We start from the raw sequence: 15,529 nt of genomic DNA, 5'->3' as shown, positions 1-15,529 counted from the left end.
TTCCTTGCATCAAGAACATAGTGTAAAAAGATGACAGATCAACAATTTCAACAATTTCAACAATTTCAACAATTTCAACAATTTCAACAATTTCAACAATTTCAACAATTTCAACAATTTCAACAATTTCAACAATTTCAACAATTTCAACAATTTCAACAATTTCAACAATTTCAACAATTTCAACAATTTCAACAATTTCAATCCATAAAAGACTATGTTCTTCTCAAATGCTGAAGTTAGATGGCAGGGTGGGCTACAGCGGGCCGAATGTCCCCAAGTATGGTCATTATTGTGTGAAACTTGAGTTCTCATTTTTCCCTCGGCCCTCTTGTGACTTGCATTACGGCTGATCCTTTTAGTTCAGCGCTCACAGGGGCCGGCTGGTCAGTACATACTTCAGGTGCCAAAAAAGACAAACTCTCAGACTGTTATGTATAGGGAACATTTTGTCTCGAATCGCTTTTAATAACAGGTCGTGTCTGGAATGCCATCGCAATAGCGCCGTTGTAGAGCTTGTTTGTTGGTAAACAAATGAACAGTAAGAAAGTCGAGTGCCAAGTCTGCTGAAGAATTCAAGAAGCACAAGGCAACCACAGAGGGCCGGTTACCTAACGCAGCATTGGGACACTTCAACATCATGCCACAATCATTTGGGTAATTCACTTACTGGGCTGTTTACTTGCAGCTTGATTTTGGAGGAACTTACAAAGTAAAAGAAAACATGTCAGAGGTGGCATTTGTCCTTGAAAAACACTGCAGTACGCAAATAGGAAACAAAAATGAAAGATGAGATCATTTTAATACAAATAGCTTCCTGGACAGCAATGTGAGAGGCGAATACACAATAAGGAAAGCAAATGAAGGCTTAAAGGGATAGTTCACCCAAAAATTCAAGTTCTGTTATAATTTACTCACCCTTGCGTTGTATTACATTCTTTAACTGTTCCGTGGAACACGAAAAAAAGACATTTTGAAAAATGTTTAAACTGTTTGTGTCCATGCAATGAAAGTCAACAGGGTCCAAAACAAACCACATTTTTCAAAATAATTTCTAATGTGCTCCACAGAAGAAAGTAAAATAAGAAAAAAACTTTAATTTTGGGGCAAATTGTTCCTTTAAGTATCAAATTTTTACCAAATTGTACTTTGATTTGACAGTCAAATATCAAGGATTTCTTAAAGGGGTCATATGACGTTGCTAAAAAGAACATTATTTTGTGTATTTGGTGTAATGCAATGTATTTACATTATTTCCCACATACTGTACATTATTGTTGCTCCTCTATGCTCTGCCTTTTTCTGAAACGCAACGATTTTTACAAAGCTCATCGTTCTGAGAAGCAAGGTGTGCTCTGATTGGCCAGCTATCCAGTGCGTTCTGATTGGCCGAATACCTCAAGCGTGCAATGAAAATGTTACGCCCCTTATTGTGATGCCGCGTCGAGACAAAAACAATAAAACCCATTATAAACGAGGCATTTGTTGCATCCAGTGGGGACATAATTACTGATTATAATGACTTGTACTGTCTTTTTACATTACCATGTCTGCATATGTGATCGGAGAAACGACAAACAACAAGCACAACTCTACACTGCTCAAAACTTGTGTTTGAACAGTCAGTGGCAAATTCTTTAAATATGAAAACATACTTACAGGCTGTGAGTCAGAAGCGCCAGACTGTCCTTGCAAAGTTGGAATTGCCCCACTTTATAGAAACAGCCTTTATGCACAACCAGCATTGTAGGCTACTCTCCCAGGTTCAGGAAATAGTCCTCCGTAAAATGCGCTGCACACACTCTAATATTTGGGTTGAACTGTTCTGGAACAGTGTTGTAAATACAACTTAACCACTGATTTCTAGTTGTGTCCTCTTTTGGAAGCCCAAACAAGGTAGTTTCGCTTTCACAACAAAACACAGCGTCTCCAGGACATGGCGCCAGCGGCAGCAACAATACTACAGCGAGAATAAAAATCACGCCCTCTTTCTTTGCGTATACATTTGGGCAGTGTTATGCAAATCTTCCCACACAGTGACGTAGACATGTGGGGACGTGTTTAAATGAGCGGTTTTAGGAGGGCATGGACAAGCCTTAAGTTTTATAAAGAATATCTCTTTGGGTTTGGGACTTTAGTCTTTGCAACTTTAGGGATCTTATCTATGCATGAACAGCTTGTAACAATTCAAAGAGAAAGGAAAACTTGAAATCGCATCATATGACCCCTTTAATATTTTTGTGGAAACCATGACGCAGTTTATCCAAGATTCTAAAAGAACTGCATTTATTTGATATATAAATCTTTTGTTACATTACATAACAAAAAAAATCTCTTGCTGTCACATTTGACCAATTTATGCAACTTTTCTGAATAAATGTATCAATTAATTTCTTTAAAAAAATATTACTGACCCCAAATTTTGAACGATACTGTATCTGAGCTATTCTAACTACATTAATTTTAGAAGTGGTGTTTATTCAACGACCTAACAATGCCCTAAAACCACTCAGAACAGCTTAACAACCACACAGCGATGCCATTACAATCACTTACAACACCTATGGCTTCCTCAGAGAACAAACGAATGCTGCTAATCTGTGGTTGCCAAACACTGTCAGATCATGTAGGGCAGACATTATCAACCAAGCCCCAATATTTAAGCAGTAATGGAAATTACCATCTGATTGTTTACAAATCATTTCATGGAAAAAAAAACTAAATCATGTGAAAAACAACAATATTTACCAGACCATGTTGACAGCCTGATCTGCTGAAATAGAAAGGAATGCCAGACTGGATTTATGCGGTTTGTTTCCCAGCTGAACGGAGAGGTCTGCCACTCAGCACATTTTGAATCTGTTAATAAGCTACTGTGGAGCTGAAGACTCTCATGAACTTGTTTTCCGTGAAACTGCGGCATCTTCCCGGGTGCTTGTGCATGAGGATGAGACTAGAACATCTTTACCGTTTATTAGAGGAACAAAAGATTCTTAGTGGTTCCAAAAAAAAAGTACAGATTTCTATTAAATCTTGGTAAATCTAAGTGCCATTTTTTTAAAACACAAAACATTACAACAGATGCATATATTTTAATGCATCCTTTCTATTATGTTACACTCAAAATAACAAGCAGTTTTGTTCCATTCTCTCTCATACCTAATGTAATTGAATCACTTGACCTTCTCCAATTCTATTTACACTGATGCTGTTGATTTTCTTGTCACGCTTAGAAACGTACTGTCTTGTAATGTAAGAATGATCCTCAAGCACATTAGTTAGCTGATTGTTATCCTTGTCGTGATTCAAGTACTGAGTCTTGAGGTCTGTCTGTGGTGTTTTAAGGTGTTTAATACATGTTTTGATCTCATGAGGGTTCATGTAATGAGTGTTTTTGTGATGTTGTCAACAGTTTAAGACAACGGGATATTAGCTCTTCATGTACACTGCTGTTCAAAAGTCTGGGGTTGGTAAGATTTTTCAATGTTCTAAATGCTCACCAAAGCTGCATTTATTTGATCAAAAATACAGTAAAAACAATAATATTGTGGAAAAATGAATTCAATTTAAAAGAAATGTTTTCTATTTTAATACATTTATAAAAATGTAATTTATTTCTGTGATGTGAATTTAAATTTTAAGCATCATTACTCCAGTCTTCAGTGTCACGTGTTCCTTCAGAAATCATTCTAATATGCTGTGATACATTTTATATTCATCAGGATTTTTTGATGAATTCAAAAGGACATTTATTTGAAATCTAATTTTTGGAATATAACAAATATCTTTACTGTCACTTTTGATCAATTTAATGTGCCTTTGCCGCAAAGTTTTCATTTCTTAAAAATAAATACATAAATAAAACTTTTGAACAGTAGTTTTCATCGCTTATTGAAATGTTAATGAGACAGAGCTCATAATATTTAAAATAATTGTGAAATAAAGGAAAAATTGCATGTAAATCTTTTTAGAACAAAAATAAAAAATTTTTAGAGAATTGTTCAAATGATAGCTGTATCATTTGATAGACTCTATCATTGTTTGTTCTGCAAATATCTCATCTTTAGCAATGTAAATGACAAAATAGGAGGAATTTTTGATGGCCCTGTTTTTTAACTTCATTTATTCTAGTGGAACATGAGCCATATGTGACCCTGGACCACAAAACCAGTCTTAAGTCGCTGGGGTATATTTGTAGCAATAGCCAAAAATACATTGTATGGGTCAAAATTATCAATTTTTCTTTTATGCCAAAAATCATTAGGATATTAAGTAAAGATCATGTTCCATGAAGATATTTTGTAAATTTCTTACCGTAAATGTATAAAAACTTCATTTTTGATTAGTAATATGCATTGCTAAGAACTTCATTTGGACAACTTTAAAGGTGATTTTCTCAATATTTAGATTTTTTCAAATAGTTGTATCTCGGCTAAATATTGTCCGATCCTAACAAACCATACATCAATGTAAAGCTTATTTATTCAGCTTTCAGATGATGTATAAATCTCAATTTCCAAAAATTTACACTTAAGACTGGTTTTGTGGTCCAGGGTCACATTATGATACACTTAAGTGCATGATTTGTCACAAGATACCTTGTAATCCAACACTGTGATGACACTCAGACCAGATTATCAGGTTTGATCAAATCAAGGTTGGTCGCCACAGAAACTGAGCCACTCAAATGTGTAAAATACATTTGTTTTATCCTCCTCTCGATTCCCTGTGATTCATATCAGAAGCCTGTTTTTGTTTTGCTTCCAAATTGCTTTCTATTCTATTGGACTCACGCTACACAAAACTTCAAACATGCTAACAACCACAGCAGTGCACTGGAAACCACCCACAACTTTTGCACAAGCAGACGATGCTCATTTTTTGTTTGAAAAATGCCAAAATAGAGTAGCACTCACCCGGCAGTCTCGCTGTAGTGTCTTCATCAGGGCGTTATATGTCTCTGTGTCAAAGTACAAGCCATCATGCATGTCCACAAAGTCTAGGTCCTTATATGTGGGGCAGGACTTTTCCCGCTCTTTTCGCGACGCCCGTCTCTTGTACGTGGAGCCCTTCAGGTCATATTTGTAGTGCATCTTTAAAGACCGAGGCAGAACATTGTTCATAACCACAAGACGAATGTTGATTCCTCCAGATTGAACACAGTACAGGCCGTAGAACTTGGGAAGGAGAGTCCTTGGGTTCTGGTTGAGGTTCTGAGGAAAATAAATAGCTTTAATAAAAGGAAATGCAATTTTTGATCTTTAAATACTTTCTTCCATGTTAATGTTTATAGTCAACTGTAAGTCATACTGTGGCTCTTTGACGCTACAAAAAACACTGTTGTTCATGTGAACATCCCGACCAGCCTAATGCAACAACACTAAAAAAAAAAAAAAAAGTGTTCAACCAATGACAGACAGTTTTGGAAACCTTTTTGGTTTCATACTTCACCTTTAATTTTGATCAATAACAGCAAGTCAGACTGCTGAGTTTGTACATAAACAATCTTTTCAAATTATGCAACAGAAAAATCAGGTTTGTTAGTCAGTTATTCATGACTATTAGCAATAATGTTTACACACAATACTAAACTGGAATGTTTGGAAAAAGAGACACAGAGGACACATATATGACCTGCCTATGAAGAATAGTCCTCTGTCAGTAAGATATGTGTATAAATATGAGAAGTGTTTTACATTATATAGTGACACAATGGCCTACCCTGTTTACTAGAAATATACATGCAAAAAACAGAGGTCAAACGTTTTCTGCAAGTCTTCACAAGGTTTTCACACACTGTTGCTGGTATTTTGGCCCATTCCTCCATGCAGATCTCCTCTAGAGCAGTAATGTTTTGGGGCTGTCGCTGGGCAACACGGACTCCAAAGATTTTCGATGGGGTTGAGATCTGGAGACTGGCTAGGCCACTCCAGGACCTTGAAATGCTTCTTACGAAGCCACTCCTTCGTTGCCCGGGCGGTGTGTTTGGGATCATTGTCATGCTGAAAGACCCAGCCACGTTTCATCTTCAATGCCCTTGCTGATGGAAGGAGGTTTTCACTCAAAATCTCACGATACATGGCCCCATTCATTCTTTCGTTTACACGGATCAGTCGTCCTGGTCCCTTTGCAGAAAAACAGCCCCAAAGCATGATGTTTCCACCCCATGCTTCACAGTAGGTATGGTGTTCTTTGGATGCAACTCAGCATTCTTTCTCCTCCAAACACGACAAGTTGAGTTTTTACCAAAAGTTCTATTTTGGTTTCATCTGACCATATGATCATCCAAATGCTCTCTAGCAAACTTCAGACGGGCCGGACATGTACTGGCTTAAGCAGGCGACACGTCTGGCACTGCAGGATTTGAGTCCTTGGCGGCGCAGTGTGTTACTGATGGTAGCCTTTGTTACTTTGGTCCCAGCTCTCTGCAGGTCATTCACTAGGTCCCCGTGTGGTTCTGGGATTTTTGCTCACAGTTCTTGTGATCATTTTGACCCCACGGGTGAGATCTTCGTGGAGCCCCAGATCGAGGGAGATTATCAGTGGTCTTGTATGTCTTCCATTTTCTAATAATTGCTCCCACAGTTGATTTCTTCACACCAAGCTGCTTACCTATTGCAGATTCAGTCTTCCCAGCCTGGTGCAGGTCTACAATTTTGTTTCTGGTGTCCTTTGACAGCTCTTTGGTCTTAGCCATGGTGGAGTTTGGAGTTGGACTGTTTGAGGTTGTGGACAGGTGTCTTTTATACTGATAACGAGTTCAAACAGATGCCATTAATACAGGTAACGAGTGGAGGACAGAGGAGCCTCTTAAAGAAGAAGTTACAGGTCTGTGAGAGCCAGAAATCTTGCTTGTTTGTAGGTGACCAAATACTTATTTTACCGAGGAATTTACCAATTAATTCTTTAAAATCCTACAATGTGATTTTCTGGATTTTTTTTCTCATTTTGTCTCTCATAGTTGAGGTATACCTATGATGAAAATTACAGGCCTCTCTCATCTTTTTAAGTGGGAGAACTTGCACAATTGGTGGCTGACTAAATACTTTTTGCCCCACTGTATATATATATATATATATATATATATATATATATATATATATATTATATAAAATTATTAGAAATAGTTGTAGCTCATTTAATCCACAGAAAGTAGCTGCACAATAGTGAAGCTGATGAGAAAGGGTAACTTTAGATCAACAGCCATTTGAAAACACCAGTAGTAACCCTCTAAAATAGAATAGATGAGTGAGAACAGAACAATCTATACTACTGAGTCACAGTATTTTACTCAGCTTTCTTTACTGAGGAGATGAATGAGTCTGTACTCTACTGAGACCTACCATGTAGTATCCTGGAAGCAGTTTTTGCAGGAACTCTGCCTCTTTGTGCTGGACGGTTTTGATGATGAATTCATCATCGCTGGTCAGGTAGAAGAGCGAGCCGCTGGCGCCCGGATTAGACAACTCAATCAGGGGCTCTTTACAAATGGAATACTGCAAGATTACAACAAAAACAATCCATTAAAACAACATATTATGAGTCTTTAAATAGAACACAACAGTATGGGCCCAGAAGTAAAATTGAATTACAATTGCAATTAAATTTAAAAAATAAAAAAAGAAGAAAATAAAATATGTAAATGTTTGATTTAACTGTGACAGTCCCTATAAAGAAAATGAATAGAAACCAAGACCGCTGAAAAAGTGGGTGTCTGAAATGTTTAAGACCACAGATAAACAGTGTGTGCAATTTATAACGAGGTACTCTGGGATCGTTACAAAAGAGCATCTATTTTTACCTGTATTTTAAATATATGCTTTAAAACACCTAATCAACACCAATTCATATTTATGTTAAACTGGCAACAAAGAGTAAACCCATTCAAAAGTAAGAAAGGAGTTACTCATAACACATGACTTATAAAACATCACCAAATTGACTGGCTGCAGTATACTGAAAGTGTTTCCTAAAACAGTTTGCCTTACAAACTGTAAGATCAGTTTATTACTGCCTGGAAGTCCCGTGGTTTAATTGGGGTTGCATAAAAAAACCCTAACATTATGAGGTCTTAAAGCAAACATTTCTACTGAGTTTTCTGGCGGGGTTCCCTGAGGAGGCTGGGACGCAGCAGCAGCATGAGGACAGTGTTGAACCGAAGCCAGACACTCATATTCAAGGCCTGCCTAATGAAAGTCAACAGTCACGTTGTACTTCCAGCCCAAACACATGGACATTTGCATTTGGACTGCGTGTCATCCCGCGTGCATGGGGCTTTTTAATTAGCTTGCGCTTCCTCTGTCCTATCTACATAATTATAAAAATGTACACAAAAAAATCAGAAGAGCATGAAACATCACTTTCTTTCATCTTAGCCTGACCATTTTATACTGCATTTTAGACCTCGCTCCTACTTTAAACAGAGATGTTTAGTGCCCAGTTACAGTACAAAACATCTACATTATGTAACGTATCCTTTCTTGTACTAAAGAACTTAAAGGAATAGTTCACCAAAAATTTTAACATTTGCAGAACATTTACTAACCCTCAGGCCATCCAAAAAAGTCCATGCCCTGTTGCCCTCTCACATCAAAATCTACAACTTTTGTTTTGGACTTTTTTTCATTTGATCTGTGCATATTTCTCCCCTGATTCAGACTAGACGACTTTTTCACTGGAGAAAGCAATATTATGGATTAAGGACAATATATTTTGGCCAGAAGTGATGGTTTGAAGGTAAAAATGCCTTAAAGGGAAAGTTCACCCAAAAATAAAAATTCTGTTGTCAAAATTCTGACAACGTATACACGCGGATACGTTGTTTACGTATGTGATACTCTCCAAAATGGCACTATAGGGTGACGCGGAGGAGACGAATTGTTGAATAAAGTCGTTATTTTTGTTTTCTTTGCTCACAAAAAGTATTCTCGTAGCTTCGTAAAATTACAGTTGAACCACTAAAGTCACATAGATTATTTTAACGATGTCCTTACTATGTTTCTGGACCTTGATCATGTTAGGATCCTTGCTGTCTATGGGAGGGTCAGAGAGCTCTCGGAATTCATCTAAAATATCTTAATTTATGTTTCGAAAATGAACGAAGGTCTTATCGGTTTGGAACGACATGAGGGTGAGTAATTAATGACAGAATTTTAGGGTGAACTATCCCTTTAATGATGGATTTGGTTCAAGATATTAATTGATGGACTGGAGTCTTACTTTTTAAGATTACTTGTGGATTACTGTGAGCTTTTTATCAGCTGTTTAGACTCTCTTTCTGACGGCACCCATTCACTGCAGAGGATCCATTGGCGATGTGATAGTAAGTGATGTGATGGTAAATTTCTCCAAATCTGTTCTGATGAAGAAACAAACTCATCTACATCCTGGACGGCAAATTTAAATTTTTGAGCGAACTATTCCTTTATCATGTACAAATGAACAATGAACGGATATCATGTTGACCATTTAATCAGATTGCCGAAATGTAAGATACTTTTTACACAAAAAATTGGATTTAAAAAAAAAAATGCATAAATAACTGTATTTGGGAAATACTGGAACGCAACCCAACTACACAACTACATTAAATGTAGCGAATTTGAACAAGATTACTGTATTTACTGTATTCAATCAAATAAATGCAGCCTTGGTGAGCACAAGAGACTTGAAAAAAACCTTAACAACCTCAATCTTTTGAATGGTAGTATATACAGTATGTTCCCTGAGAATAGAAAACACATTTACCATGTTTTACCAAAATGCATTTACCATGTTTTACCCCTTGAGCTTTAAGAACTCTGAACTTAAATAGATATACTGCTACTGTGCACTTGAGTCACTTCATGCTGATTTTTCTGGAAGTGTGTCCATAGTAAATGCAAACAAAAAGGAACTCCCATTCACCTATGCAAAATATAGAATGCAAAAAAGTTAGCTTTTGAATGGTATTGTGTAAACAGGTATTCCCTTGTCATTAGGGGCATCATAAAACCCAGCATCTGCATTGCATTGCATATACTATAATTAACATTTTTGTCTAAAGGCGGCGCACAATAGATTTATAACAGGGGATGATATAATGCAGGTTCACAAATTACACAGGAAGACCAGACTATCAGGCACCTGGGAGCGATACCGCTCTGCTGGGCTAATTACAAGGCCATTAGATGTCAAAGAGCAGAGGAGGCAATTAACAGCTCGACTGAGATCATACGCCTAATCAGCATCATCCACCCTGACTCACACACACGCAAACATGCAGATCAAACTGTCCGAGAGCTGCAGAGATGCTGCAGAGGCACTGCAGTGTCTGCGAGTCAGAGCGAGGCGGTGTTGCAGTGCAGGGAAACGTACACCTCCAACACCTCTATGTGCCAGGACACTTTTTACGTAGTGAGAACACATCAAACCAAACCGCTAATCCCTGCAGGGAATTTACAAATGAGGACGTCGATTCTGAGTTCCTGCCAGTCACAGTTGGCAAGGTGCGGCGGTGAAGTTCGTCAGGGGTCAGTAATACTCTTGGTCAGTCTTACTGGCACCTGATGTAAGCAGCCACTGAACTTTAAATTACACAAAGATGCTTTGTTAGGGCTCAGGTGGAGAGAAATTTTAGGGAACTAGGCACATAATAGTCTTGGGATTAATAGAGACAGAGCCATAGCAGTTCATGAATACTGCATGCATCTATTTGCAGCATCATTTCCTGTTAGCTCTTGTCTACTATTGAAGTAAACATGAAATACTGTTTGAAACCAAGTTTACTTTCGTAATATGATGTATTTCTGAGATAAACATTATTTTTTAATTTAAAAAAAAAAAAGTTAGACACTACTTCATTTTATTTTAACAATTTAACATTTAATTTTAACAACTGCGAAAAATTTACGTTTCACACTACAAAGATGTTGGAGTGGAGGCGTTTAAAGGCAAAAAGGATTTGTGATGTCATACAAAAATAAAAGTTGTTCAGAGGGCGAAATAAGTTATTATATTTTAATGAAAGAGAGCACAAAGAAAAATTTTCTTTCACCTTTCCGTTTTTTTTCTTTGCGATGATATTTCATGCAAAATAAGACATGTACATGTTTTGAAACATGTTTTGAAAGAAGTCTCTTATACTCAATGAGGCTGCATTTATTTGATCAAAATACAGTAAAAATAGTAATATTGTAAGATTATAACTAGATTTTTTCGGACCCCACAGATAATCCAAAATGGAATCCTTCCTGCTATGACAAGTGTTGGTAAACACACCCCTATTCTGTGGTCATGTCCAAAATTAAGAACCTATTGGAAAGATGTATTTGATGCTCTTAAAGAAATCTTCCATCATTAAATCCCTGAAGATCCCTTAGTTGCCCTTCTGGGTATATGCCCAGAGGGCTTTGAGGGTAGATCTAAAATATACTTATTACAAATTCTACTTGCCACAGCCAGTAAGTGCATTACATGCAGATGGTTAAAACAGTAATATTGTGAAACATTATTATAATTTGAAATAACTGTTTTCTAGTTTAATATATTTTAAAATGTAATTTATTTCTATGATGCAATTCATTACTCCAGTCTCTAGATCAAGGGTGTCAAACTCAGTTTTGTTCCAACACACAAACCTTGTAGTTTTCAAATAAGCCTGAAGGAATTGATTAGCTGGATCAGGTGTGTCATCTAAACTCTGCAGGGCTCCGCCCTCCAGGAACTGAATTTGACACCCCTGCTCTAGATCATTGGTCTCAAACTCAGTTCCTGGAGGGCCACAGCTCTGCACAGTTTAGCTTCAACTCTAATCAAACACACCTGATCCAGCTAATCAAGGTCAAATCATTCTAATATGCTGGTTTGGTGCTCAAGAAACATATATTATTATTAAAGTTAAATACAGCTGTGCTGCTTAATATTGTTGTGGAAACTGTGATACATTTTTTTTTATGATTATTTGATGAATATAAAATTTATAAAATTTCTACAAAAACAGCATTTATGTGAAATTTGTAGTTCTTTTGTAACATTATGAATGTCTTTATTGTCAATTGAATGTGCCCTTGCTGAATAACAATTCATTTCTTTTAATAAAAATCTAACTGACCCCAAACTTTTGAACAGTAGTGTATTAAGAAACTGTATTTCATGTTGACTTTAATAAAAAGTCAAGAGAGTGGCCAAAACCAATAGAAATCGAAAAGTATGTTTTACCAAGTAATCATCTGGCTTGATACCGAACAGCTCCCGGAAGTAGCGGAAAGCCAGTGGTGCGTACGTCTTGAAACGGAAGTCTGGATAATGGTGTGCTGGAGTCAGGTTGCTCCCCTCACTGCAAAAGTGAAAGTATTTGCTTAAGGTATCGCAAAAAAAACAAAGCATATAAATGAATTAACTGTGTGTTGTATTAATGATCGTCACATTCCCCAATGCAAGATGCTTCTGGGTAGAATCCTGGGAGAAGACCAGGAATTGTGAGAAACTGTTACCTAACCTAAATGCTTCTTTATGCCCAAGGAACAGAGACACATTTGATCTTTCTGAGCCCCATTGAGTGCGTCCTTGTTGCAATGTGACCCACCGGCAGTAAACACCAGAGGTAATCTTTTCCAGAGACACACAACAGTAACTAATGCCTGAGGACAAGGAGGTCCTAGTCTTTCTCTATTAACGGTTACACAAACTAAAGACCAGGGTCAGTCACATCAGTTACACATGATGAAATGTAAGCAAGCCCTGGAAAAAAAAAAAAAAATCCTGTAACCCATTTTTCGCCTTTTGCTATTATGAGGCAGGCCATTAGTATTTGGATTAACCCCATTTGAATAATTCCTAAAAGTGTGACTTGAACGGGCCAGATGATGTCATAATCACTCAAAATACCGCTTTGAAGCGATAAACAACAAGCGCCTGTGATCCCTCACAAGCGGGTTAGTGAGTTGCTGTTTTTTTTTTTCAAGGCACTTCAATGAGTTCTGAGCATTAGCTGTTGCAGACTATGTCTCACTATCAAACCCCATTGTGTAACCCAATCCAAAATTTACAACTGACCTCTGAATTGGAGCTTTTCTCTATAAACTAAAACAATAGCAGACTGATGAGGGGCAGACGACTGACCTAACTCTGAAAAATGGGGCTTTCGCATGTGCAAATCTGTCTCATAGACGTATGCGTAATTTTTCTTGCCCTTGTTTTTGGTAATGCAGTCTATGTAGCTTACACATTAGAGCATAATTCTAGCAACACCAAGGTCATGGGTTCGATTCCCGGGGAAAGCCAGAACTAATAAAATCTGTAGCTTGAATGCAATGTAAGTGATTTTGGATAAAAGCATTCTGCCAAATGCATGAATGTAAATATGGTCAGAATAGGATAGCAGTATATTCTATTATTTCAGTAGTATAGAATGTGCCTGATTACCTTATTTAGAAAAGCATGAATAATGACTTTAAAATGAATAATAAAAGCTTCTGTAATAATAAAAAATATTATTATTAGACATCACATGTAACAAATTACAATCTGATGCTATGTCAGAGTCGATAATATCAAGAATGCCTGTGGTGCCCTATTTTGTTATTATGTATAAACCTAGTAGCCTAATGAAATTGTTATGGTTTTTTAGAAAATTGCTGCCATAATGTGAATCATGCACTTGTCATTTAATTTTATTCAATTGTCATTCCAAGTGCAACTAAAGCATGCAAGAATACATACTAGCCTACATCTGTTATGCATAATCACTAATACTATTTACTCTACTAAATTTACACTACCATTTAATAGCTTGGGGTCAGTTTAATTTTTTAAAGAAATTAATACTTTTACTCAGCATGGATGCATTAAATTTCTCAAAAGTGACAGTAAAGACATTTATAATTTTACATGTTCTTTTGAACTTTCTATTAATAAAATGTATTACAGTTTCCAGAAGAATATAAAGCAGCATCATTGATAATAATAATTATTATAAATGTTTCTTGAGCAGCAAATCAGCACATTTGAATGATTTCTTAAGGATCATGTGACACTGAAGGCTGGAGTAATGATGTAATGAAAATTCAGCGTTGCATCACAGTAATAAGTTACATTTTAAAATAGAAAACAGTTATTTTCAACTGTAATAATATTTCACAGTTGTATGGTTTTACTGTAATTGTGATCAAATAAAAGCAGCTTTGGTGAGCATTTTCAAAAACATAAAATCTTACCAACCCCAAACTTTTAAACAGTATTGTATGAACTGGGTATGAAGTATGTGCTTCAAGGAAATTATTAATTTACCTCTTTGATAGTTTAACCAACGTACTGTAAGTCATGCTCACTTTCACTTCAAGCCAAATGCAAATACAAATAATTTTCGTCATACTCAATATAAATACAAATAATGGCTTTGCTGCACATCCCTAGTATGCAGTACTTACAGTATGCAAAATTTCCTTCAAACTCTGCATAATGCTTCATTTTTTATTTTTTTTATTTTTTTTGAAATAGCAAGCATCACAAAGTATACACAACAACTAGCACACTAGTAATCCATCTCCAACACAGCCACAGACTTTCAAATTGGTCCAAACTGAGGGCGAGCACATGCATCTGGAGTGCAATCCCTAGTGAGAGGATCAGACTCTATAAATAAGGAAGTCAGGCTAGTGGATCAGTGTCGTCCCTTTGAATCTTGGTTAAACTCTCTGCTCACTCTAAAGAGCCTTTTGGGAATCATTTGCGCGAGAATCAACTGTGCAGGATGTAGCATGAGCTCAAGTTTCTAGTTCTCATGATAAACAATCTTTTGTGTGCGATTAATCACTGCAAGATGCTGTGATGTTAAGATTTCCTTGTTTGAGAAGAAACGAAGAGCAGATGACCCAAACTAAATGCAATGGGTGAGAAACTGTGAGAAAATTTCCTCATTCCAGACCACTTTGACAATAACACACATGTCTGCATCACTGTCCTCTGCTCTTACCTGGGTAAAAACACACTCTCCACCACATAGAAGTCCTGCATGAGCACATCTCGGTCAGGTTTTGAGGTCAGATTCCCCACAGTGTAACCAATGCCAAGCTGGATAGCTCCTTTTAGGGCAGATGACGTAGTCTGTAACAATACCGGAAATACAAAGCAAAACAAATTATTATACTTGAGTAATTACAAACCTGCTCTTATGTGGGATTATTGAGGTCATTTTTTAGACGTACAACACTAAACTCGCCTCCTAAATCTCCTTTGGTTAAACAAATGACATTTATAGGTCAAAACTCTTGAGCGAGGTTCACTGGAAATATTAGATCAGCCTTAGCATGAAAAGTAATCTACAAGTGTGTAGTGTCTGCCAACACCGTAAAATCCTGGAATTTTGGAAAGTTCATTGATAGGCCTCTGTTGATACCAGCATTTAGGAGGGTAGACATTATCAACATACTACACTCGTCACTGGAGAAACTGAAAATAAGGTGACTGGAAAAAAGTAGCTCATTCTTCACTGAACAAGAGGTGTTGGTGGACAATTTGTTGATCTTTTTTTGTTTTATCAACATTCAGC

The 15,529-nt window shown here is 36.8% G+C and overlaps 1 protein-coding gene across 2 annotated transcripts in view; it reads right to left on the bottom strand.

The window, feature by feature from the left end:
• Positions 1-15,529, bottom strand: part of pip5k1bb (phosphatidylinositol-4-phosphate 5-kinase, type I, beta b) — a 43,503-nt gene that overhangs the window by 12,362 nt on the left and 15,612 nt on the right. For both annotated transcript variants that reach the window (XR_009272603.1, XM_058785441.1), the window contains exons 4-7: positions 14,954-15,084; positions 12,199-12,316; positions 7,344-7,496; positions 4,917-5,213 (exon numbers count right to left, since the gene is read on the bottom strand). Coding sequence is in view for 1 of the 2 variants with exons in the window: in XM_058785441.1 (XP_058641424.1) it covers positions 4,917-5,213; positions 7,344-7,496; positions 12,199-12,316; positions 14,954-15,084 (699 nt within the window). In the remaining variant the exon portion in view is untranslated. The remainder of the gene's footprint in view (positions 1-4,916; positions 5,214-7,343; positions 7,497-12,198; positions 12,317-14,953; positions 15,085-15,529) is intronic.

This window comes from Onychostoma macrolepis, chromosome 08, assembly GCF_012432095.1.
Source record: "Onychostoma macrolepis isolate SWU-2019 chromosome 08, ASM1243209v1, whole genome shotgun sequence".
NCBI lineage: Eukaryota > Metazoa > Chordata > Actinopteri > Cypriniformes > Cyprinidae > Onychostoma > Onychostoma macrolepis.
The sequence above is the reverse complement of the archived record's forward strand: the minus strand, read 5'-3'. Positions and strand labels throughout refer to the sequence as shown.